The 27,388-nt window shown below is 34.1% G+C and overlaps 1 protein-coding gene across 4 annotated transcripts in view; it reads right to left on the reverse strand.

Annotated features, from left to right (window-relative positions):
• Positions 1 to 22,883, reverse strand: part of Cap-G (Chromosome associated protein G) — a 161,725-nt gene extending 138,842 nt beyond the window's left edge. For 3 of the 4 annotated variants that reach the window (XM_090392755.1, XM_090392754.1, XM_090392752.1), the window contains exons 1-4: positions 22,793 to 22,883; positions 19,701 to 19,816; positions 4,125 to 4,355; positions 3,353 to 3,581 (exon numbers count right to left, since the gene is read on the reverse strand). In XM_090392755.1, the coding sequence (XP_090248881.1) occupies positions 3,353 to 3,581; positions 4,125 to 4,355; positions 19,701 to 19,816; positions 22,793 to 22,808 (592 nt within the window). In that variant the 5' untranslated portion in view covers positions 22,809 to 22,883. Of the gene's footprint in view, positions 1 to 3,352; positions 3,582 to 4,124; positions 4,356 to 19,700; positions 19,817 to 22,053; positions 22,083 to 22,792 lie in introns of those variants that run through there. The other variant, XM_090392753.1, reaches the window with a different exon arrangement.
• Between the last annotated feature and the right edge of the window lie 4,505 nt (positions 22,884 to 27,388).

Genomic DNA, 27,388 nt, shown 5'->3' on the forward strand with positions numbered 1-27,388 from the left:
CTAATTTCTTCTCCTGAATAAAATATGATGAATGACTTCCAAAACTTTGATATGAATCAAAGATAACAGTCGTGCTAAAACTCAATAAGTCAACTGATGACCCCAACTAATGACTACAGCCCTATAGCATTACTCTATACTCCTTACCAACTTTTTTGAAAGGATTCTCTTCTCTAGGTTTTCTCCAAATATAGAAGCCACTGAACTCAATGAACAAGCTAGGTTTAGACCTGGCAGAATCTGCTGCAACCAGATCCTAATCCTCACAACCCACACACAGAAGCCAGATACCAAAAGGAAGGTAGTATCAAACAGGTATTACTTTCATAGACTTAACATCAGCCAATGACAACATTTGGAGAACAGCTTATTGTATAAAATAGCCAAAATAACAAACTCCCAAACAACTCTAAGGCTACTACAACAAATGCTCTCCAATAGGAAAATAAAGGTTCATCTGAATACACAAAAAGCAGAACATTTACCCTATGGGATGGACTGTCACAACAATCAGTTGTGACAGTCCTTGCCCTAGCCCTATTCAACCTGTATACAAGTGGCATCCCTCCAACAGCCAGTTGAAAGCTTACTTAAGCTGATAACATAGCAATTGCCAACCAAGAAAATACCTTCCAAGGCCTTGAGGAAACACTGAGCAAAGATCTAAGCTCGTTGCAAAACTACTTTAAAACCTGGGGGGCTCTTCCCTAATCTCAAGCAAAACTGTTGTTTTAGCTTTTGAGAAAATAAATAAAATAATAAAACTGCTATATTTCCTGATGTAGGTGCTACTAAAAGTGGACTATTTCTTTACCATTTGATCATTCCAGCCATTAACTTTTTTCTTCTCGACCTGGCATCATTTGGTTTAGCATATAACAAGCAGCTCAAACTATTCTAATTTTTATAAATAAATTTTCTCTTATATTTCCTCACATATAAAAAAAAAATAGTTTTCATTTATATATGCTATAAATAGTTACTTCTGAGTTGTTCCCCCCCCCAAAAAAAAAAGACGTCCTGAGCCAAAACAATAAATTTCTGATATATACTGGGCTGTTTGCTTGGAATTCTTGAGTATTTCATTCTGAGAAGTCTTTCTTTTTGCAGTACTAAATTATTAGCTAGTATATCTATATCTGATTTCAGAAATGGCAATCATTAGAGGTTGCAATATCTGAAATCAGATGTAGATATACTAGCTAATAATCTAGTACTGCAAAAAGAAAGAACACTTCTCAGAATGAAATAATCAAGAATTCCAAGCAACTAGCCCAGTATATATATCAGAAATTTATTGTTTTGTTTTCAATGATTTTAATTATATATTACTTTGTAGGTCAACAGAGTATTTTTGTTAAAATTAAATCTGCCTAATTAATCTAAAGACAACATAATTTTTAGTTCATAATAATCAATTTCAGTTTCATTATTGAAAAATTATAAATTACCTGATTTATATCCATTGGAAATAATAATATAAAAATGCAGCTCTTACATTAATTGTTCAACCAGTTTCTTCTTTCTATTTTTGGCTGGTGGGGGGAAGATATTTACTCAACTATTCAAACCACAGACATTGCTGATTACAGTTTATTTCTGAACTTTTCACAAGAAAATGAACAATATATTTTACTTTTGAAGCAATACACCCCCCCCATGAAAAACAATAGCAAGAGTAAAGTTATTTCAAAATTGTTACACAATATCAAAACTAGCAGTAAAATGTATTTATTTTCAAATATGCAGTATCTTCTTCTTTATGGAACTTGAGCCTTTTCAGAACACCAAATTTTATTCATGATGGCCCTTCTTTCTTTTCCAAAACAAAGTGCGGAAGATTCTTTTTCACTATTTTTGCACCAACTGAACACACTGAAAATAACTGTAAGGCCATTATTAATTTATTTCAGTTGTATGTTATACATACAGCTTAGGCAACACACAACAATTTGTTTCGTAAGTGTTTACTTCAATTTGTAACAAGTGGCTCTGAAGGTGGAACACTGCTACTTAGAATACTGCAACATGATAAATTCCTATAATGTTGTGATATGTGAAAAGATTTATGTTTTGTTTTCTCCTTTGCAAAAAACAGTAACTCTGCAAAGCACATTTTTGGAACCTCATCATCATCACCATCAAATTCCTGATATGTACCTTCAAGAGGTGTACAGGATATGATAGTATTGCATGAAAAACTTGTTTTACGATTTGGATTTGTTCCAGTAGCTGACTTTTAGCTGTTCACCCTGGCGAAAGCAACGGGGGGGGGGGTCTTGTTTAACAGGGCTATGCCCCAGCCAGTGTGAAATTCTGTCACGTTGTACAATCATTTCATATTTTGGTTTAAGCCAATAAGAATACAATTTGGTTGGCTAAATCCCAAATTGCTAGCCCATCCTCATTCGTTCAGTATCTAACATGGTGCACCACGAGAAGGTGAGAATTGGACATTAGGCCAGAAGCCCTGGTCGGTTCTCTGCATTTGTTTAAAGGTGATGTGGAGGTCTCCTCTCAGTTATACAGCTTTGACCCTTAAACACCCTTTTTTTGGAACCTGCACAGTGTAAATAATCCTTGTGATATAATTCTGAATAGCTTTTATATAACAATCATACATATGAAATGTAAATAAACCTGTAACACTAGTGTTGTGGGGAGGGTTAGGAGTTAGATAATCAAGAAACTCTGCTCTTAAAATCAAATATACCTTTTCACTATTTGTATATGGGAAATATATGACTTCTGCATCACTTCAATCTTGCTATCTCTTCTGGGTCTGGCCCTACTGATGAGACCTCAAGAAACTGGTCTAGGTAGTGGCCCATCTCACAAAGCAACGCATAGCATTATATATGTTCACAAAGGGGGGGGGGGGTCTTCGCATTATGGAATACTAAGACAATTGATGTGGTCAGCCTCTATGTGCTAGTAGTCCAGTTGTAAAGATACTTCACTGCAAATTTTGTTTGCTTACACTTAGATAAGGGATTAAACCAAGAATATAATTTCATGGCAGATTTAATTTAATGTATGTTATATAGCCAATTTGCATGTTTTGTGAGATGAAAAATCACCCCCTGCCACCTCTAACTCACAATTAATTGAAAACCCTCATCAAAGTTCTTTATATCCATGACAGAATTTGAACCTAGATCTTTTGCTACTAATTGAACTAGCTATGGCAGTTCTAAAACAACTTTTATATATTTCATGATTTCAGTCATAAAATATTCAATTTATAAGTTAAGGTAAAAGATTAGTAATGCATTTTCTTATTTGAACAACAGAAATTAAATTTATGAGTTATGGCAAAAGACTAGTAATTACAACTGCACATTTTGCTAACCTTCGATAACTGGACACTTAACATCAGTTGGATCCTGAAGACGAGTTAATGCATGCACAGCTTGTGCACGTACATAAGGCATTTTATCCCTTAGTCTTTCGCTCATCTTTTTAAATATTTCTTGATACAAGTCCTCATTTATTGCTGCATCAGGGCTCATGCGATTCAAGAGGTTGCTTATCATAAAACAAATTCTGAATCTAACTGCTGGATCTTGAGCATCACAGTGCTTAAGAGAGAGAGAGAGAGAAAAAAAAATTGAAATAATAAAGAACTGAGATTTTAATTTAAGTCTTATTTGAATATTATTGCACAATATGAAAAAGAAAATTACATATGAAAAAAAAAAACTATTTGTTATGTTAACATAAAGGAAAAACTCTTCAGGTCAAAAAATATGAAATAACAAGATTAGAATAATAGAAAAAATTGTTAGTTTTAAAAAAAAAAATCATTATCTGATAATGAAATCAAGTATTTTACATTTAAATAGCAGTCATCCAAATCTTAACAGTTTCAAAACTTTTCTACAAAAAAAAAAAAAAAAAAGAAAAAAAAAGAAAAGAAGTCTTGATTATAATTGGTTAAGGACACTAAACAAATGTCAAAGTACACCAAATATTTTTCAGTCATGTTTAAAGATCTTTTTATTTGCAGTAAGATATATGGTATCTTACTCCATGATATTGATTTTAGTGAGTGGTAGCATCTGGCACTTGTATTTCATTATTGCATTTCAGTTTAAAAAAAAAATAATAATCGATATACTTACTTTCAATAAAAACTGGAACAGCTTTAGAACAAATGGGTTCATTTCTTCCTCTATATCATCATTATCCTCTTCCATACTAGGATTTTCCATCTCCTCTTTATGAGGTAGAGCAGAAACTGCAAATTTCGTAACAAACTCCAGTGTTCTTTCAACAGTAGGATGACGTTCTTTCACAGTGAAAGAATATCGTAAGTAAGTGATAAATTCTTCATAAAAATCTCCCAGTGGGGTCTATACAAATAAAATATAGAAAAGAAAATGCACTGATTAAATTTTTAATCAATATATTATAATATTAATAATCAAAGGTAATTATGCAAGACAGAACAATTTTGGCCGAAGTCTCCTGATACTATTATAAGTTTTCTGGGTGTTTTGAAGGCCTGTGCCCTAGAAATGACTGTGTTGCTTTTTATTATTCCATTCCATAATAGAATGTGAAAAGAATATGTATATGTATATTTATCTTGTAGATTTAGAAATTAGACAATATGCTATTCCTACAGAGAGAATCAAATATTTGCACTTTAATCAACAGTGTATAACATAAAAGCATAACAGCATCTAAATTTCCATTCTGAAATCTATTCTTTGTAAAATACAGACCATAAAGTAATTTAGGGTGCTATAAACTGAAAATTCAAATCAAACATAGGGTCTCCATTCCTCTGCCTTTTCCCAACTGCAAATCCATTCCAAGAATTTACTCATAACAATACATATGTCACACTTTTCAATCTTATTTGTCAAAATCAACAAGAGCTGTGAAATAAAAAACCTGCATAAAAAACAGGACTGTTAGAATATCTTTTTTTTTTAACTATAAAAAGATTGAAAACTTTAGCCCACAAATACTGCAGGCAAGCCAAAGCTCTTAATACTGTGCATGCATATCTTTATAACATCAAAGAGCATTTTGAAATGCTTGCTGAACTTTAACATTTCATTCAATGTTAGGATCAGCATCTATAAGAAAATCAGAAGCACTGTCTATTTTTCCGATAAAAGTTGAAAGCTCATTTAATGAGAATTCTGTTGTAGATGCATCAGTTTCATCTAATTTATCTTCCTCTTCTTCATATAAACATTGTTGATCCATTTACAAAAGAGGTTCATCATCTAAGTTATTTGAATGCAAGTCAATGAATATGAGCACATTGTCAAAATTCAGTTTCACATCCGAGATTGTTCCCAATTTGCATAATGTCTTCAGAAACAGTTTTAATTTTCAATTCAAAACTAGCGAAACCGTTCCCACAATGCCATAAAACATATCACCCACAGCTCTTGTACTGCTAGCAGTTACTTCAAGCCTTGATTCACCAAATCACAAAATCTGTCCACATTATGGACCCCCATCTCCTGTTGTTGCTTTTATGGTTTGAGAAAGCATGTCCCAAATAACAGACCTTAAACATAGCAATGACACCCTGATCCACTGGGATCCATACGGCTACAATAATGATCTGTTGTTTGGCAGAAAAAAAGAGTAACATTTTCATGCAAATCAGAAATAGCAGTAGAATGACCTGGTGTATTGTCTATTATCAACAAAATTTAAAACTCCATATCTTTGCAATAATGCTCAACTGTGTGACAAAAACTGTAAACTATTCTTCAAACATTTGTCATGTCAACCATGTTTTCTTATTTGATCACCATATTGCAGGAAGAGCACTTTTAGCATAGACCTTAAAAGTCCGTGAATGTTCAGCTCAGTAAACAAGAAAAGGCTTTAATTCAAACTCACCAAATGCATTTACACCTAATAAAAGTGTGAAATGGTCTTTTGAAATTTTACATTCTGGTTGTGACTTTTCTGCTAAATAAGTGTGCAAAGGCATCTTCTTCCAAAACAAACCTGACATAAAAAATTTGTTCATCCTTTTCCAATCACTTCTTTTAACTCAATGGAAAATTCTGTAGCAGCATCATAATCAGCACTAGCACTTTCACTTGAAATTCTGATGTTATGGAGCCTCATATGTTTTTTAAAATTATAAAACCAGCCACATTTCTCCTTGTCTTATAAAGACTTGCTTTAGTTTGAATTATCCGACTTGGAATTTTTTTCTGATTGCAGGCTTCAATCCATATCATTAAAAGTTGTTCCATATTATCCATTGCAGAACTTATGTTTAATGATCATTTTTTTTTGTCACATAAGATGTTGTGGCTACTTCATGTTTTTTTATTTGCTCTTTCTTCTTAATTAGCATTTGTACCAATGCCCTGTTTGTTCCTATATGATGTGTTTTTTAGCATATGATGCTTCTTTGTGATGCTTTATAATTTCAAGTTTTTGTCCTTGTTGCATTTCTTCTTCCCACTTATAATTACATACTGTATTTACTCGAATATAACTCGCCCTCGTGTATATCTCACACCAATGATTTTACTTTATGAAAAAAGAAATCAAACTTTTTGCATATAGTTCACAGATGAAAAAAGTTTAAAACTTTAAGAAATAGATAGTGAATGTTGTTATGGCAGTTTCAGATATTTTGGAATTCCACTGAAGAGAATCAGCATTTCAACTCAACAATCGTCAGATTGCCTTTGTTGTTGAGTCACGGGATCTTTTGTTAATACCACATCAATCATATGCATAGAGATGGAAGCAACCAGTAGAGGAAATGTGGGAGTGAGAGCCTTGACTTCTACTTGATCTTGGATTTTGTGTGTGGGGGGGGGAGATTTAGACATCATTAGAACTGTTGATCAACTGAAATAAAGAACAATTCCGCTATAATAAAATGCTTTTGCAAAATGCATCAAGAAAAAATGAGAGTCTGAAAACAAGTACCAAAGCTTCAGAGCCTCACTGGAAAACTGAAGAAAACATTGATCAATTGAGAGAGGGAGACAGGTGATATTGAAATTGTGTGCAAGGAGAGAAAATAAGAACTCCATGTTAGAATCAGAAAGTTAAAGAAACAGTCATGTAAAAGAAGAGAGCATATTCAAAAGTTCCTAGCAAGTCAACATGTACTCTGAGAGCATACAGAGCTCATAAGAGACTGATAAGAATATAGAAGATAAACATCAAGAAGGTGTCAAAACCTTCTAGAGGCTATGGAAAAAGTTTAGAAATGAGGAAAGAGTAACAATAAAAAGAATCAGGGAATCAGAGATGATAAAGATGGCATGAAAAACTGAAGTTAATCTAGATGTCTGGAATAATTACTTTGAAACATTATTAAATGAAACAAGCGATAGAACTGGAATAAAATATTCAAGAGAAATTCACTTATGATATATATCAAAACTTGAGGTAGAAAAAGGCAACAAGAAACCTGAAATGTGAAAGACAGCTGGTCCATATTTGATCAGAAATGCTCAAATATGGAGATATAAAAAGTTTACAGTGGATGTACAGCATCATTTACAGAAGACCTGGTCAGAAACTTAATTACAGATGATTGGAGTAGAGATGTCATAGTACCGCAATCTATAAAAAAAGAATATAAAATGACAATTACAGAGGAATTTCCTTGCAAGCATACTTGAGCTAAGAAAAGTTATGGAAGAGAAACTTAGAGAAGAAAGATGGGTTCAGGCCAAATAGAGGTTGCCAGAATGCGATTTTCACTTTAAGATAAACAATTAAGAAATCATGGGAATATACTAAGAATCCATATTTAAGTTTTAGAGATCTGAAAAAGGCATATGACAAGTTGCCAAGAGAAAAGCTGTTCAAAATGCTAGTTATATGGTGTAAATGGGAAATTATATCGAGCAAATATTTGAGTAGCAAGTCAGTAGTTCGAAGAGATGGGATGCACACTTCCACCACTATTATTCATCAACTATATGATCACTAATGAAGAAAAGAAGCATTAAGCTGATGTTAATCTCCATGCTTTACTTTATACATATGAGGTATACTCTTAAATAAATCAGCACAACTTGCAAGATTTTTAACTAAACTGAATAACTTACTTATCCTCTTTGTGCCACATGGCACATAAGGTCGAGCTACATTTCTTCCAGATACTTCTGCCTCATCATCATCAAATTCCTGCCATGTACCCTCAAGGGGTGTACAGGATATGATAGTACTACATTAAAAATTTACATCATATCTACAATTTTCCTCCAAATCAGTCTGTTACTTGTCAAGACTCCAACATTATCAGATCTTATATTTCTATCGTCTAAGGTACTTTATACATCAATCCACCTATGTCTTGGTCTTCCTCTGGGTCATTTTCCTGCCAACCTGGCAGAGAACACTTGTTTTTCTAATCTTTCCTCGTCCATTCTGTTTAAGTGATAAGCTATGCTAATGCATTCCTGGATGCTGACAATGTCAAGTTCTTTCCTAATATCCTGGTTTTTAACATGATATTGCCATTGATGCCATCAGTTCACACCTCTAATCTTTCTCAGGACTCTCATATCTGCAGTCTCTAGTCTTTGGTCAAGTATTTTACTTCTAACCCAGCTCTCAGATCCATAAATTAAAACTGGTTTGAACACTGTCTTGTATACAGCTAATTTAGTGTTCCGACTAATTTCTCTCTTATTCCATATGAATTTATTCAGTTGACTTCGTACCCTAGCTTTGTCGATTCTGTTGTCTATTTCCATATTTAATTTACCATCTAAACTAAAAATCGTGAATAAGTAGCTGAAATGTTTTACTTGTTCTATAGGTTCTCTATTCACAATGTAGTTGATATTTTCAATGTTTCTGCTTTTTTTCATTGTCTTTGTCTTTTTATTGCTGACCTTCATACCATATCTATTACAAGAGTTATTCACTTTAGTCAGGAATCTTGCAGACTTGTAGCGGATTTGTTTAGAAGTATAAGATCATCCGCATAAAGCAAAGAGCTGAAATTAACATCTCCAATTTTGATATCAGGTTTAATATCACATTTCTTCATAAATGTGATCCATATAGCTAATGAATAACAGAAAGGATAATGTACATCCTTGTCTGACACCAGATTTAACATTAAACCACCTTCCTGTACTTTCTTCAATTCTAACTGCTGACTTACAACTCAAATAAACACTAAGTATTGCCTGATATAATTCCCAATTGACACCATATAACTGTAGCATTTCAAATAGCTTCTCTCTTGGCACCTTGTCATATGCCTTTTCCAGATCGACAAAACTTAAATACAGATGTTTGTTATATTCCCATGATTTCTCAACTATTTGTCATAAAGTGAAGACCTGATCCTGACAGCCTCTATTTGGCCTGAATCCAACTTGTTCTTCACCAAGCTTTTCTTCCACAATTCTTCTCAACTGTTTCTCAAGCATACTTGCATAAATCTTACCAGGAACACTCAGTAGGGAAATACCTCTGTAATTCTCACATTCAGTTTTATTTCCCTTTTTATATATGGGTACTATGAGAGCTCTACTTCCATCAACGGGAATTTGTCCCTCTGTCCAGGCATTTTGAATTATGCAGTGCAGCCACTGTAAGACTTTTATACCACCATACTTCAGCATTTCTGCTCAAATATCATCTACTCCTGCTGCCTTTCTACATTTCAAGCCTTTGATGGCTTTTTCTACTTCAAGTATGGATATGTATTCCTGACTGTATGCCTGTTGAGTGTCTTTTACCACTGTGCTGTCATCACTGCTTGTTTCATTTAGCAAATTTTCAAAGTAATTACTCCATACTTCAAGGATAGCTTTTTCTCCCATTTTCATGTCACAATTATCATCTCTAACTCCTTTTACAGTACTCTTTCCTCCATTTCTAAGTTTCTTCAACAACCTCCAGAATACTTTGCCACCTTCTTGATATTTGTTTTCTATGTTCTTGTCCCCCCAATTTTGTTTAGTCAGTTTTACATAATGTTTAGCTTTCTTACATTTGTCTCTGTATTCTCTAAGAGCACAAGTTGACTTATTTGCCAGGAACTTTTGATATGCTTTCTTCTTTTCCTTCACTGCCTCTTTAACTTCCTGTGTCCATCATGGAGTTCTGATTTTTCTATCCTTGCAGACAACCACACCACATGCTTCTCTGGCAGAATCAATCAATGTTTTCTTCAGGACTTGCCATTTAATCTCCAAGGTTTGGTTCCTGTTCTCAAACTCTTTCATTTTTTCTTTAATAATGTTTGTGTATTTTATTCTACAGTTCATCTTACCTTGTGTCTGCTTCTGCCTTGTGTTACTAATTCTACTTCTCCCCAGCTCTCTCAACCAGCCATTTTTCTTTCCTTTTATTCCATTCTTTGTCAAAGCTACTCTTGGAATCTCTCTGCTGTCCATTCTCAGTACTTGCCCAATCCATTTCCATTATATGATTAACTGAATAACTAGTGTAACTAAGTTGCTACAAAAATCAGCAATAAAAAAGACAAGGATTATGAAAATAAGTAGGAACACTGAAAGCATAAACTGCATCCTGAATGAGAAAAAACTTAAAGAACAAGTTAACATTTCAGTTATTCTGGCAAAATTATTAGCGAAGATGAAAAATTAAATATGGAAATAGACAATAGAATAATCAAAGCTGGTGTGATAGGAAGTCAAAAGAATAAATTTATATGGAGTAATAAATGAATTAGTCAAACAGTAAAACTCTTTAAAAATATAAAAACCACAAAAATTTTACTCTTCCAAGGTTTTGGCCTACTTTACATAAATATTTTAACAAATGATGTTTTAAAAAATTAAATGTTATGATAATAAAACAAAGTAATATATTCTTTAATTCTAACTATACATTACATGTAATTATACAGAAATATGCTTCCTTTAATGTGGGTTTAAAATGAATGCCACAACACAGCTTATCATAGCTCAGCTTGTATTTTCTTTCATTTATTATTCACCAGAAAGGGTGAATTTATATAACTTCTCCATAAACAATAATTAATAGGAAAGACAAATAATAAAATTCACAAAAACAAGAAAATAGGAAGCACTCACTGTGGAGTCGCTCACTTTTCAAGAAGCACTCAATTGCATGACCTGTCTTTGACTTTTCTTCAGAAGTAAATTGTACTCTTTAAATAACATTTTCAGTATGTAAAATGTTCAAGTATTTAATTACACTAAGCTAATTTGTGTTGTGAGCTGTGAAAATAAGCTTAGGACAATACTATATCACAACTGCACATCATATTAATGGGCAAGGTGTTGGAAGAATAAGATGTACAGATGCACTACAGTATTTAATTTTTGTGTTTATAATTATCAGTTTATTTTGTAAATGAATCATATTGTGAGAAGCACACTTTCTTTTTGACTAATACAGTGTCTATTACATATGTCATGCTTACTGTATATACATGTAAGGTTAATATTGAACTAAATTAATGCTTTGATTTGATTATAAAATTTATTTATTGGAAATAACTAATAACTAATTTCTTGCACACATCAAGTGTGCAAGATTTACTGTTTTCAAGTACAGCAATCCCTCGATTAATGCGCCCCTGATTAGTGCATCACTTTTTTTCGATACTCAAATTCGATTAGTGTGCCTCTAAAATTCAATTAGTGTGCCTATATACATCTTAAAAATAAATGTTACAGATTTTAAAAATTTTCAATCTATACATTTTTTATGGATAACTATTTAAAAAATCACTCACTAGGATGAAATAATTTAGTTACCGACTTCAAATATTTTACAAAGTTATTTTTTAATGGCATACTACACTATTTCCATGTACACTATGTTCCATATTTACCGCCAAAATTTATGTCTTCTGCTTTACATAGCATTTTGCTGATCATATCAGAAGAGAAAGAAACTTGAGAACGTAGGATGGATACCATGAAAATAGCATATGACGAAGATCCCTTAAACTCTCCAGGAAGGGTATCTCCTGATCCTCCACATCTGAAAACCAAAAATCTTCTCTTAAGGCTTGCAACTTGGAATGTAAGGACCTTATATGAAGCTGGGAAGTTAGCAAACCTTATACAAGAACTTGAAGCAATGAAAATTGACATTGCTGGTATCAGTGAAGTCAAATGGATTAATAATGGAAAAATAAACAGAAAGAGGCATTCAATTATATACTTATGTGGAGACAGTCATAGGAATGGAGTAGCACAAATAAGATTGTGTGGTCCTTACTTGGATTTTAGCCCATAAGTGACAGGATAATTGCAGCTCAATCTTTTAATATTTTTATTGTCCAAATATATGCACCTACTTCTGATTACCCAGATGAAGATGTAGAATGTTTCTATGAAGACATTCAAAATTCACTAAACAATGCTAAATCAGAGAACATAACTATCGTTATGGGAGATCTAAATGCTAAAGTAGACTCAGAAAAGATCTCTTCCTGCATGGGAAACAAGGGCCTGAGACACAAAAATCCAAGAGGAGAAAAATTAATACAGTTGTGTGAAGAAAACAATCTGGTAATAGCAAATACTTTATTTAGCCACCCTCCTAGAAAACTTTACACATGGAAAAGTCCCGGAGACAGCTGTAGGAACCAGATTGACTATATAATGATTAAAAAAAGATTCCAGAATAACATCATACAAGCCAAAACATACCCAGGTGCTGATATTGGATCAGATCACAACCATGTGGTCATTAAGGCAGCAATAAATTTAAAGAAAACAATGAAATCTAAACATAGAAAAATATGATCTTGGCTCCCTTAAAAATCAAGAAATACAAGATAAATTTTTAAAGGAACTGGCACAATCCACTGCTGTTAATGTTCCATTTCCCACCAAGTATGCTTACCCTAAAGATGAGATTGAGGATAGATGGCAGAAATTTAAAGAGGGCATAAAAAAGGCAGTTAAACAATTCCCAAATTTGAGAAAAAAATGAGTAAACCCTGGATGAATGACAAGATACTGAAAATGATGGAGGAAAGAAAGAAACACAAAAATTGTCCTGAATACAAGAACTTAAACAAGGAGATCAGGAAAGAATGCAGGATTGCAAAAGAATTATGGCTCAACAACAAATGCAAGAAAATTGAACTTCTGGACAAAAAGCACAAAACCAGGCAACTTCATGAAAAAGTTAGGGGGCTAACTAATAAATCTTGCAAAAGGGTAGGATCACTGCATTGACGATACCAGTGGAAACATCCTAATGGAGAAAGACAAAATAAGGGATAGATGGGTAGAGTATTCAAAGGAACTCTACAATCATGATAGAGTAGATAAGCCAATGCAAGAAGATTTGGAGGGCACTATTCTTACCTGGGAAGTAACAAATGCCATTAGGAAACTGAAACCAGGAAAAGCTCCAAGAATGGATGGAATTATAGCAGAATATCTAAAGCCTTTAGATGATAAGGCTATAAGATCACTGACTGACATATGCAACAAAATATACGAAACTGGACACCTGCCAAAAGATTTTAAATCGATGTTCCTACCAATACCTAAAAAATCAAAGACAATCAAATGTGAAAAATACAGAACAATCAGTCTGATCAATCAGATAGCAAAAGTTATGTTATATATCATCCTAGAAAGAAATAAACATAAAATCAAAATGGAAATTAATGAAACACAATCTGGTTTCCAGGAAAATAAAGGAACTAGAGAAGGACTTTTCAACATTAGAACTATTATAGAAAGATATCTGGAGAAGAAGAAAGAAGTCTACTTCTGTTTTACTGACTACACAAAGGCATTTGACAATATACAACATGAACAACTAATCAAATGCATCAGAAATTTAGGAGTAGATGGTAAAGATACCGGATTACTGATAAATCTATATTGGGAGCAAACTGCCTTAATAAAAATATCAGGAGAAATCTCAAAGGAATTCCCATTAAAAAAGGGTATCAGACAAGGCTGTGTTCTTTCTCCTATATTGTTTAACCTCTATACTGAAAATATCTTCCAGCAATTAGAAGAATTTAAAGGAGTCAGCATAGGAGGCAGGAATATAAACAACTTAAGATATGCAGATGACACAGTACTACTAGCTGAAAATAAAAAAGATCTTCAAAACCTACCAGAAAAGACGCTGAAGATAAGTGAAAAATATGGACTTAATTTCAACTTCAAAAAAAAACCAAAACCATGCTGGTAACAAGAGAAAAAGGGAAAATACCTGATATAAATATTAACATCAGAGGAAATATTTTAGATCAAGTAGAGAGTTATATATATTTGGGTCAACTAATTACAGAGAATGGAAAGTGTGATAAAAAAATATTAAGAAGAATAGAAATCACTAGATCAACCTTCATTAGCATGAAACACATTCTGAACTCAAGGGAAATTCATACAAAAACAAGAATTAGGCTGTCCAAATGCTACGTACAGTCAACACTACTATATGGAGCAGAAACCTGGACAATATCAAAATATTGCAAAAATAAACTAAAAGCCTTTGAGATGTGGATCCTCAGAAGAATTCTTAGAGCCCATGGACTGCCAAAAAAAAATAATAATTTAGAAATATTAGAGATGATTGGAGAAGATAGGAATCTGTTTAAAACCATTAAGAAAAGGAAAACCACCTACCTTGGTCACATACTAAGACATGAATCCCTACAAATAACACTTTTAGAAGAAATGATACAAGGAAAAAGAAGAGAAGGAAGACAAAGAACAGATTGGATGGGAAATATTAAGGACTGGACCTTTTTGTCCTATAAGAATGCAAAAGAGAAGCACAAAACCATACATGGTGGAAGCTCATGGTAGTCAACCTCCTGGAAGGAGATGACATCTGACAAGACAATGGCAGCTCATTTTTCTTGCTCTGTTTCTTGACTGAAATGAAAGCTGAAAGTGTGACCTGTAAGGAGCATGTGCAGAGCAAAAAAAAATACTATAATACTGCAGAGAGAGAAATGAGGGAGGTTTTTGGAACTCAGTAGTTGTGGATATGTATTTATGAAGTATCTCATATAGAAAGAAAAATGTTTTATCAATTGTTATGTTACAACATTGACTACAGGACAAATGTTGTGGGAAGAAGAAATAGCAGCTTAAGTTTTCAATGACTTAATTCATTTTTTCATAGTGGCTTTCATATAGAAAGAAAAATAATGCTCAGAACCTCAAAGGAGATAAAAAGATGCAAGAAAGAAGATGACTGGTTGATTGATGTTATGACATTTAGAGAAAATTAAAACTGGAAGCATTTTTGTGATTCTTTAAAAGAGAATGCTGTAGTGTTCAAAGAACTCCTAACTCAGTTGATTTAGATGAGCCCTTTGATTGGAAAGACCTGGGTTCGAATGACATGAGGAACCTTTATTAGGTGTTTTCAATCAATTTAGACCAGTGGTTCTTAACCGGTGTTCCATGAGAAAGGTGTTCTGAGGAAGTTGCAAGACAACTTCCTCAGACAGCAAGTGACAGAAGCCTTGAGGGCATTGTTAGATCTGATTATAGTGTCAGAGAAGGTTTTAGTTAAAGACGTGACTCTTCTGCCTCCAATTGGTAACAGTGATCATTCTGTACTGACTTAGGAAGTGGCTTAGTTTATGTATGTTCCATTCAGAAAAGGTTATGTGCTAAACTACAAAGCAAGAAATAATGACCAGCTGAGGAGTATACTAAATTCTATCCTATGGTATTGCTATATGGAGAAGATATAGGCAGTGCATGGAAAGCATTTGAAAAATACTTAAATGTTGCAGTATCGGAATGAGTCTCTAGAGTTCAAAGAATAAATAAGGCAGGAGTGAAATAGATGTGTAATCTTATTCAGCAAGAGATTCATAAGAAAAAGATTATGTGGAAGGAATAGCATGTGCATAAGGATGATATCAGTTACAAAAATTACAAGAAGTAGGCCAGAGCAGTTACATCTGTTGTACAGAAAGCTAAGAGTCTGAATAATAAAAGAAATTGGCATGCTGAAGAAAACCTGAAAAAAATTTATCATTATGTTGCAAGTAAAAGAAAGAAAGAATGAATATGAAAGAATAATTATTCTGCTTAATATAGATGGTATGCATGCAACAGATCCAGAAGAGATTGTTCAACTAATGAGTGTCATTTTGCTAAAGGCTATCAACCTGGTATAGGCAACAATGAGTTTGATGTGACCTATTCAATGGATGAAGAAACTCACATGTATGAGGAGGCAGTACTAGAGCTGTTGCACAAACTGAACAGAGATTTGCAATATGCAGTAAGGGGATATCAAAACAGATGTTAAGTGTGTTCAGCTGAACAGGATGCTCTAGGCTATACTGTTTGAACCTGAACATGGAAGATTCCACAGGAATAGAAAGAATGTATGATAATCCCATTGTATAAGGGTGGCATATACACTGATAGGTCCAACTAATGACCTGTCAATATCTTAGGAATGGTGGTGAAGATTTTTTGGAAATGTTAGTAAGAATTCATATACAGAAATAATAGGTTAACAGGAAATCTACATTTTGCAATGAACAGCATGTGTTTATAACGGGAAAGTCATGTTTGAGCAGCTTGCTCATATTTTATAAAAATGTTACTGTTGATTTAGATACTGGGAATGGATACAACATGATAATTTTAGACTTTGCTAAGGCTTTTGACAGAAAACAGCATGGAAGACTGTTGCATAAATCAGAGAATATGGATTGGATTATAAAATATTAGGGTAGATAAGAGGATGGTTGACTGAAATATTAAAAGGTGAGGATATGAGTCTGCAAGATGTAAAGTGACCTGTTATATACTACAAATACCTTGTCCATTGTTATTCAATCTTTACATTAATGACATTGGAGAGGATTTGAAGGACATACAGCTATTTGCTAATGATGCAAAGATAGGCAGGATAATCAGGAATGAAGCTAATATGCTGCACTTGCAGAATGATTTAAATAGGATGGAGTTGTTGGCATGTGAAATGGCGGCCAGTTTAATCTTAGTAATGTAAATTCATGCATTTTGATGTAATGGGATATCCAATGTCATATTATATTGGTAGGATTATGCTAGAAGAAACTGATCAGGGTAGGAATCTTGGAATTTCAGTAGACAGGAAGTTGAAGTTCAAAGGACATAAGCAAAAATTGCAAATACAACATTCAGAAGATAATTGCAATACTGAACTTAATACATGTAAGGATAAGAACGTCATTCTGCCTCTTTACAAGGAGTTAATATGATCTCACTTGAACTACTTTGTGCAGGTCTGTGCATACTGTATGCTGATACAGTGGAGAGAGTGCAAAGAAGAGTTGTTAAAGATGATATCAGTATTGTCGAATACAGATTATGAAGACAGATTGAAAATTTGTGCACTGTAGATACTAGCAAACAGGAGAAACAGGAATGATATGATTGAGACTCTCTGCATGATTAGAATGGATTGCCTTTGGAGGTTGTGAATAATAGAAGTGTGCATGAATGCAAGAAAAGCATGATGGTGCTGGTGATACATAGCCTCCCTGAATGAGTCCCCGACTCCCTAAGTCTCTCATATTTATGAATTTAGAGACACAAAACACACGTGTTGAAAAGATTATTTTACTGATTAATGATAAAATAACTTGACGTTTCAACCCTTGTATTGAGGTCATCATCAGAAGGATACATGTGTATAAGAACCAAGCTACATGCTGTTGCACTCTATACAGGTAAATTACACCTATGTTGTTAACTAATCTTTTTTCTTAGCCTGCCCTCTAGTGATAAAAAAAAATTACCAATAAAAACTACAATAAACTGTGCTAAAGTCCTCACGTACTAGGATTCTTCTGGATTTGTACAGGACAGGTTGCTATTGAGTGTTCAGGGGAAAAAAAAAAAAAAAACACTTCACCAAGTCTTCTTGTATTGAGATTTTTCTTTGTGGTTGCTATGAAGATTGCAGATGGGTCCTCCACATTCTTGGAATGGTTAGACAATCATTTTAATTTGGATTCGGATCATGTTTGAGCATTTCGCATGCTTCCTTGAATTTCTGCTCGAACCAGGTTTTGGTGCATGGTCAGAAAGGCCAGTTTTTCCAAAATGGAGATATTTTATATGTCGTTTGTGTTCATCCTTCCTGATTGGGATGGTTCGCCTTGTTTCCCCTATGTATGGTATGTTACATGTGCATTGTATTTTGTAAACCCTTGGGTGGGCTAGATGTGGCAGAGGATCCTTGGAAGAACTGTGTAGGTGTCTTAATTTTGTCGCGGGTTTAGAGGTGGTTTTGATGTAGTATTTGTGTAGTGTTCTGTCTATTTTTTTCGGAAATGCCTCTAACATATGGTATAGCAATAGCATTCTTGAAATCTTTTTTGTTATTAGTGGTATCTTTGTGGAGGATCTTGTGAATGGTTTTTATACTGTATCCATTTTTTATAAAGGTATGTTTGATGGTCTCATATTAATGGTTAAGAGCTTGTTCGTTTGAACAAATAGTTTGAGCTCTGTGTTTAAGGGTGCTTATGACCCCTAGTTTTTGTGTTGGGCGGTGATAACAAGTTTTGTATACGTACTGGCCTGTGTGTGCCAGTATATACACAAAACTTCTTATCACCACCCAACACAAAAACTAGGGGTCATAAGCACCCTTAAAGACAGAGCTCAAACTATTTGTTCAAACGAACAAGCTCTTAACCATGAATATGAGACCATCAAACATACCTTTATAAAAAATGGATACAGTATAAAACCATTCACAAGATCCTCCACAAAGATACCACTAATAACAAAAAAGATTTCAAGAATGCTATTGCTATACCATATGTTAGAGGCATTTCCGAAAAAATAGACAGAACACAACACAAATACTACATCAAAACCACCTTTAAACCCGCGACAAAATTAAGACACCTACACAGTTCTTCCAAGGATCCTCTGCCACATCTAGCCCACCCAAGGGTTTACAAAATACAATGCACATGTAACATACCATACATAGGGGAAACAGGGCGAACCATCCCAATCAGGAAGAATGAACACAAACGACACATAAAATACCTCCATTTTGGAAAAACCGGCCTTTCTGACCATGCACTCCAAACATACCACAGAATTGATTGGAAAGGTACCAAGTCCCTACACAGCACCAAAACCTGGTTCGAGCTCAAATTCAAGGAAGTATGTGAAATGCTTAAACATGATCTGAATCTGAATAAAAATGATGGTCTAACCATTCCAAGAATGTGGATAACCCATCTGCAACCTTCATAGCAACCATTAAGAAAAATCTCAATACAAGAAGACTTGGTGAAGTGTTTTTTTTTTTTTTTTTTCTCTAACATTCAATAGCAACCTGTACTGTACAAATCCAAAAGACTCGTAATATAACAATATGAACTGTATAATTTCAGAAGAATCCTAGTACGTGAGGACTCAGAGTTTATTGTAGTTTTTATTGGTATTTTTTTTTTAATCACTAGAGGGCAGGCTAAAAAAAAAGATTAGTTAACAAAGTAGATGTAATTTACCTGTATAGAGTGCAACAGCATGTAGCTTGGTTCTTATACACATGTATCCTTCTGATGATAACCTCAATACAAGGGTCGAAACGTCAAGTTATTATTTTATTATTAATCAGTAAAATAATCTTTTCAACACGTGTGTTTTGTGTCCCTAAATTCATAAATATGAACGCTGATCACCGTGTAACCTTAAAAGAAAGAGTCCCAAAGTCTCTGATAAATAATAAGAATAAAATCCATTATATCTTACCAAATTATAAAGCTCTATTAATGACTTTAAGAGTTTTGGATGACTCTGCAAGCTGAACTGGCATTTCGTAAATATTTCTTTCATGGATAATGTTTTCAATGTCATTTTTGCAGAATCTGAAAGACAAAGCATTTATGTTAATCAGTTATAAAGCTAAGAATCTTAATTAAAATGCTGGGGTTTAAGAAAATTTTGTAATACTTGAATAGCAATAAACACAAATAAAGTTATTTAAATTTAATTTTTTTGATGAGAGCCTCACCCACAAAAGATTGTAAACCTATAGCACATTAATACCGTGGGTAGTATAAAGATTCAATAATCTGGAAACCCTGCTTGTGAAATCAAATATGTTACTTTTAAAGCAATTTCAGGCCTTCAAATAAGCAAATTTGTGGTTTCATGTTTCAATGACAACCTGAAAATATTGCCAAAACAGCTATACCACATTGAATTTGAATTCACAGCCTATTGGTTGAGAAAATGGATGCTCTCCACTTGATAACCACACCAGAAATATATCTATTAATACTCAAAATATTTACAACTATGATTCTGAAACTCTATGAACAATTTCACAAGACAATGTGAATTTCATTTTAAAATTTAAGCAAATGAAAAAAATGTTTCTGTTAACTTTAAAAATCACTTACAGTAAGTTAATCATGAATAGTTCGAAAGTAGATTTTTCACCTTCCATTATTATTATTATACAGGCACCTCCATGGAGTCCGAAGACTCATCGTGGGAGACCCAATCTATCCACACAATCTACCATACCTCTCCTTGAACCCACTAACAGAAAAAGCACTCACAACTGACTCTGGCAACCCATTCCACTCAATCACCACTCTCCAAACAAAAAATCTAGCAATACATAGTGACCACACCTTTATTCAACTTCCAGTCCTTCTAGCCAAATGCTGAAACATTTCCCCTGCATCTATCTTATAAAATCCTTTAAGCAAATTAAAATGTGCAGTATGCTAGGTTATGAGTGTATATTTAAAATTAGTAGTGAAATTTAATTGTACACAGTTTACTTTCAATATTTCAAACTGATAGGGCACAAAGGAATAGTTTGCTAGGGTTTAAGAAAATGCTGGGGTTTAAGAAAATTTTGTAATACTAGTGATTTAGAATGGCACTGAAGCTATGGAGATCTGGCTGGGACTTTTCGTAGTTTGTTAATAGTGGGTAAATTTGTTATAATGATTGTTTACTATAGTAAAAAATATTTTTTGATTACTGAGTATGAGTATATTGAAATATATATGTTTTTAGTTATTGTTGGTGATAAGAAAAGCAATACAAAGCCAAATTACATTGTTTTCGGTATGCAAAAACAATGCCATTTTTGCAGTAGAATGTGTACTTATATGCACAATAATTGTGCAGATACGTACACATGCTATTGTACTAATTAAAGTAATCTGTCTACATTTAATACACCTTCTTTAATAGACAAAATGTTGGTCAAAGTTGAGAATACAGTATAATGCACACATTGCTTGTCTTTTCCATAATCATCTATATACAAAATACTCAAGCTTAAACCAAATCAAGATTTAGCCTATACATTTACCAGATTTATATCCTATTACTTGTAAAATGCCATTTAAATTTAAATCTCCAGTACAAGGTTCATTTTTGTTTAATCTGTATACTGATAGAGTATGATCAGCATGTTAAATGTAGAATTGCTTTTCAGGTGAATTATTCTAGATATGAAGTTATAGTTTTCTTTTTTAATTAATTAAAACAATTAATCCTTTACCTAAGCATGAGTAAACAAGGTCTGCACATGAAATATTTTCACAACTAGGCTCTTTTCAGGTGATGCAAGCAATGAGAAGGTAATGAAAGGTAAAGTTTATATAATAGTATTTCAAGGGCAGAATTGAGTATTTTAGCACTATATGAAAGGTTAAATTGAGCAACTGGCACATGAAGTGTAAGAGGGGAAAGTTGATTAATAGAAAAAGTTATATAAAAGTTTAATGAGCAAGGTTTGAAAGTATATGTTTGCATATGTACAGAATGGTGGTTGAGTAGAATATAACTGATTAAGTCTCCCATGGTGAGTTTTCTGACTTCATGAGGAAGAAAAATAACAAGACAGTATCTACTTAAAAAAAGTAAGTAAAGGGGAAAAAAAAAAAAAGCAATCAATCTCATGAATCAGATTATCTTTTCTATTCTATCTGTTGTTTTGATTTATGATTTAAATTAAAACTAAAGCCAAAACATATTTGTAAAAAGTGTATAATTTTCATAAAAGATTTTTGTATTCACAACATACAAAAGATTTAGATTTATACCAATAATTATAAATTACTCAAAAAGCCCTTACTACTTTCACAGAAATTTCAAAATATCAGAATTTCTTTTTTTTTTTTAATACCATTTCTTCAACGCTTTCTTTCTTTCTTTTGGCAAAATACTAATCAGTAGCACAGCCCAGTTTACCCTAAACTTCAGTTTTTTTAGTGTGGCAGTTTTACTAATTGATAAAATATCCAGTTACTGGTATCCTTGGCAACTCTCCCAGTGCCATTATCTTCCTATGCTACTGACACTATCTTCTGCTTCTTCGTATGCACTCCTACAGTTTTCACAGTTGTTCCTCCAGTAAATACTAGAGTAACCATTGTGTTTGCAGCTCATTACATTGCTACTACTTTCAATGACTTCAGGATTACAGCTACAAATTTTTATTTATTCATTTTGACAGTTCAATGCTTAGAGGGAGGGAGGGAGGATGTAGCAAGTCGATAAAGAAACTCATCTGTTACTAAATCTCGTTACAATCTTACTTTAATAAAGGATTTTTTATGACATATCCTATTATATAATGACTGATAATACGTCGTAATGTTAAAATATTGTTATGTGGTTTATCATTAAGTAGAATCTCTAGGAAGTTCAAGGATTATTATTATTATTATTACGGGCGACTCCAGGGAGTCCTTACTCATCGAGGGAGGCCCCAGTTACTAATCGCAAAGGCGACTTCACTATATTATATTACAAAAGTCACCAGTCCACACCACTAATCAAACATCTTTTTATTTATTTCAATTTTCTTTTACCTGCGTTCTTTGACATTTGACGTTTTGATTGCAAAAAAAAAATAGCTATATCCTTCTGAGGCTAACATACACATGCAATTGAAAATTGCCCGCGCTATTATGATATTCTTGCATAATAATATCGAACCCAGGTCATTTCCGACAGAAGGATATATATCGGATACTGAGAGTGCTATTTATATTTTACTAGTTGTTACTATTTATATTATTATTAGTCCTGAACTAAAAATTCTTCTTCTTCTTATTATTATTATTAGACACCTCCAGGGAGTCTAACGACTCATCGAGGGATGGCACCTGCTCTAATTAATTAGTAACTAATATTGCAAAACATGAATTAATTTATTATATATGCAGTAAGATATAAGAAAGAAATAAGGCAGAAGAATATATTATTATTATTATTATTATTATTATTATTATTATTATTATTATTATTACGGGCGACTCCAGGGAGTCCTTAGACTCATCGAGGGAGGTCCTAAACATCATGTCCACATAACTACGACATTCTCATAGTATCTATCATACCTTGCATTAAACTCACTCACTGTCATAGCACCCACAACAGACTCTGGCAGCTTATTCCACTCATTTACCACCCTAAAAGTAAAGAACCTAGCTCTAACACCCCTGCTGACCACACTCTTGCCCAGCTTCCATAGGTGTTCTCCCGCCACCAGTCCTGATCTCAAAAATAGCCTATGAATTAATCCTATAGAAACCCTTCAGCAATTTGAACGTCTCAATCATATCTCCACCTCTTCCGCCTATCAACATGTTTCTGCAACTCACAAATCTTCAACCTGTTCTCACATGGTTCATTCCATAGACCTGCTATCATCTTAGTCACTCGCCTCTGGATCCTCTCCGCCTCCTCCCCATCAAGAAGGAACCTAGGTGACCAAATCTGGGCACAGTACTCGATATGAGGTCTTATCAAGGCTCGGTACAGAGGTACAATAACTTGCTTGTCTCTGCTGGTCAAGGTATTTTTCAACAACCAAGTGAGTTGATGAGCTGATTTAGCTACTTTTGTAATGTGCCCCCTAAACTTCATCTCCCTATCCACCAACACTCCCAAGTCTCTGGCCACATCAATCTCCTGGAGTACAGTTCCACCAATATGGTATACTGTTGCTAATCATTTCACCCCCAAAATGCATAACCTTATATTTTATCACATTAAATTAACATCCATTCTCCTTAGCCCAGAACTTCAATCTATCCAAGTCGTTCTGCAAGATTTTGACATCTTCTGCATTCACTATCGCCCCACCTAACTTTGCATCATCAGCGAACAAATGAGCTGTTCCTCTTAGATCCTTCCCTATATCGTTAATGAACAAATTAAACAGCAGTGGTCCAAGAACAGAACTCTGTGGCACACCACTAGTCACAGGCCGTCTTTTGGACTCTACTCCTGAATAAACTACTCTTTGATATCTCTCCATCAACCACCCATCTATCCATCTCACCAACCCTATATCCATTCCCATATGTTGTAGTTTACAGATTAGAATTCCATGTGGTATCCTGTCAAAGGCATTTGCCTGGTCCAGCAGTATCACTGTAAACCCATTTCCCTTATCCAGTTCAGCCGTCACCTTGTTATAAAACTTGAGCAAGTTACTGAGGCATGATCTACCCTTCACAAAGCCATGATCTACCCTTCACTGTCCCCTGTACAGTACCTCATTTTCATCAATCCATTCCTGTACTTTTCAATTGACTACTTTCTCCAAGACCTTGACAATGACTCCTGATATGCTGATCGGTCGGTAATATGCAACCGTTGTCTTAGATCCTCCTTTATGCAGTGAAACTATTTTCCCCCTCTTTCCACATCTTCGGGACTAAACCAGACCCGAGACTCAGATTAAACAACATGGTCAAGGGCACTGATAATTCCTTAGCCGCTTCATGCAAAACCCGTGCCGGTATACCATCCAGTCCCACAGATGTATTCACATTAAGATTCTGTAATAGACTATTCACCTCCACTTCATTCATCACAGTTCCCATATAAACTAATGGTTCCTTCATTTTTTCAATGTCACCACCTGGATGATATACTTTTGCAAAGTGCTCACTCAGTAACTCCACTATATCGACTGATTCAGTGACCTCCTTACCAACATCATTCCTTAAAATCATTTTGCAGTGTACAGTTTCTTTTCTTGCTTGCAGCATATTGAAAGAACTGTTTTGGATTCTCTTTAGCTTGCATAGTTAGTTTCCTTTCATAATCCGCTTTTGCTTTTTTTTTTTACCACACTCGTTACCCTTCTGGCCTGCACTTTATACCGTTCGTGTGCCTGCAGGTCACCTCTTTCTTTAAATTCTCTCCACAGTTGTTTCTTTTTTTGCAGCTCAAGCTTAATGGTGTTATTCATCCATTTAACCCCTACTTGTTTTACTATTCGGATCCTAGGTATACAATCAGCCATAACCTCCTGTAAATGCTCCTTGACCACTTCCCATGCTCTATCGACATCCAGCCCTTGCAGTTGTACATGCCATGGCACTAATCCAAGCAATCTCCTAAGCTTGTCATACTTGCCAGCACGGTAATTCCACATATACCCTGTCTTAATCGAAAATTCCACACCTTTAGCCACCTCCCAGGTCAAGACCTTAGGATCACTCTCACCAATAGGTGGCAACATGGTCATATTCTGACCATGTTGCCACCTATTGTGTCAGGTCAAGCACTCTCACACCCCTAGTATTTTCAATTACATTGTCTCAGATAGTTATCCCTTAATAATCGAATAAAATCCATTTCCTTCCTCACATGTGTCCTCTCCTCCTTCCAATCAATGTTACCATAGTTACCATAGTTGAAATCCCCCATAATAATTACCCTCCTTCTACTCATTTCATCAATTTGTTTATGAATACTATCTCCACCATCTACTCCCTCACCTGGTCTATAGCAGTACCCAACTATATATTTATTCTGCCAATCTCAATCTCACACCAAATAGCCTCAAATGAGCTCTTTTCACTATTCTGCATTACAATTTCAATTCTCCTTGGCTGCAGTTGATCAGCTATCATCAACAACTCCCTCCCCCCCATTAGCAAGGACCAATTTCAGTTCAGAAATCTCAACTCTTAGAACAATTACTGAAAGAATAAAAATATTCTTCTTGACCTGAGGAAAGCCATTATTAGTTGACTGGACCAATGTTCAAAATCTTAAAAACAATAACGATAGACTGGCAAAACAGTAGGCTCGTATTTAATATCTATAAGCAAAAATGCTGTATTAGATACGGGACAAAAAAGGAAGAGAGAGAAATGTTTGCCAGTCCTAGGTATCTCATATTCTTTAACTGTGTGGTATATAATAATAGCGCCTCCGTTGCGCAATTGGAAACACGAAGGTACATTGCGCCCTTCGATTGGAAAAGGCCTGAGTTCGATTTCCGTCGTGACGGGAGGAATCTTTATATGGACTTTTTCAATTGAAGTTAGTTAGCCAATCTCATACGGAGGTAGCAGGGTTTTTTCTCCGAAACTCGGGTTTTTCAACCCGCATACAGACAAATCGGCCCTTCAGAACACACGCAATTCTGACAAAAATACTTGTGGTGATGGTGGGCGGTAGATGACGCTGATGTAGTTGACTGGTAGTGGTGGAGACGGAGAGTTGTACAGTGGGTGTCCTCCCGCGATGAGTCTTAGCACTCCTTGGAGGTGTTCAAGAATAATAATAATAATAATAATAATAATAATAAATTGGATGGTGTTTTAATTTTCGCCATGGATACATATAGAAATCTCACTCAGTGTAACTTTCATTGAGTACTTGTGAATACTTGCACCTACACAATAGGACAATATTTCATTTATTCTAATATATAGAATACATGTTTGCAAAATAAATTATTTTAATGCTAGAAAGAATAATGAAAAGTGTCAAAACTGAAACAGTTTATTAACTGGGAGATGGAAACAAAGAGATTTGCTGAAAAATACTAAAGAAACAAACGAATATCTAAACATAATGTGTGATCTGGGTTTCAAACAGCATGTCTTCTGACCAATTTGGAGGATGAGAGATAAAGGTTCGTGTATCGATTATGTCTTCATAAGAAGCATAATGGACAGCACAAGTAACGAAGTAAGAATATGCGAATATACCACATAACGGATTATTTCTCAATAAATTCAAAATAAACTCCAATATAAAAGAGAAGGCCGAAATCAATAAAAGCAACAACATATCTACATGTAAAAAGAGAGCAGTAAAACAATTGAATACATAAAATATAACAAATATATCAGATGCCTAAAACTCGATTTTTCTTTATATGAACAAACGTTAATAAGCTCTATAATGAGCCAATTTTTAAGATCACTACATAATTAATATTTAATTAATTTTATAAACAAGAAAGAAATACTACATAAGAAGCACAAAAAAGAATATCGAAAACGCAAAGATTGAAAGAGAATGCAGAATTCAAGCAATCAACATGTCTACCCATCCTTATATAAGTATGAGTGGAGGAATGATTAAGAAGAACTGAGTGCAGTTTCCTAGTTTCTGAATCCGAATAGACAGGTAAGGGTAACTGTGGGACC

The sequence above is a fragment of the Typopeltis vanoorti genome, chromosome 5, assembly GCF_054136105.1.
Source record: "Typopeltis vanoorti isolate ZY-2024b chromosome 5, IOZ_Tvanoo_1.0, whole genome shotgun sequence".
NCBI classification, from domain to species: domain Eukaryota; kingdom Metazoa; phylum Arthropoda; class Arachnida; order Uropygi; family Thelyphonidae; genus Typopeltis; species Typopeltis vanoorti.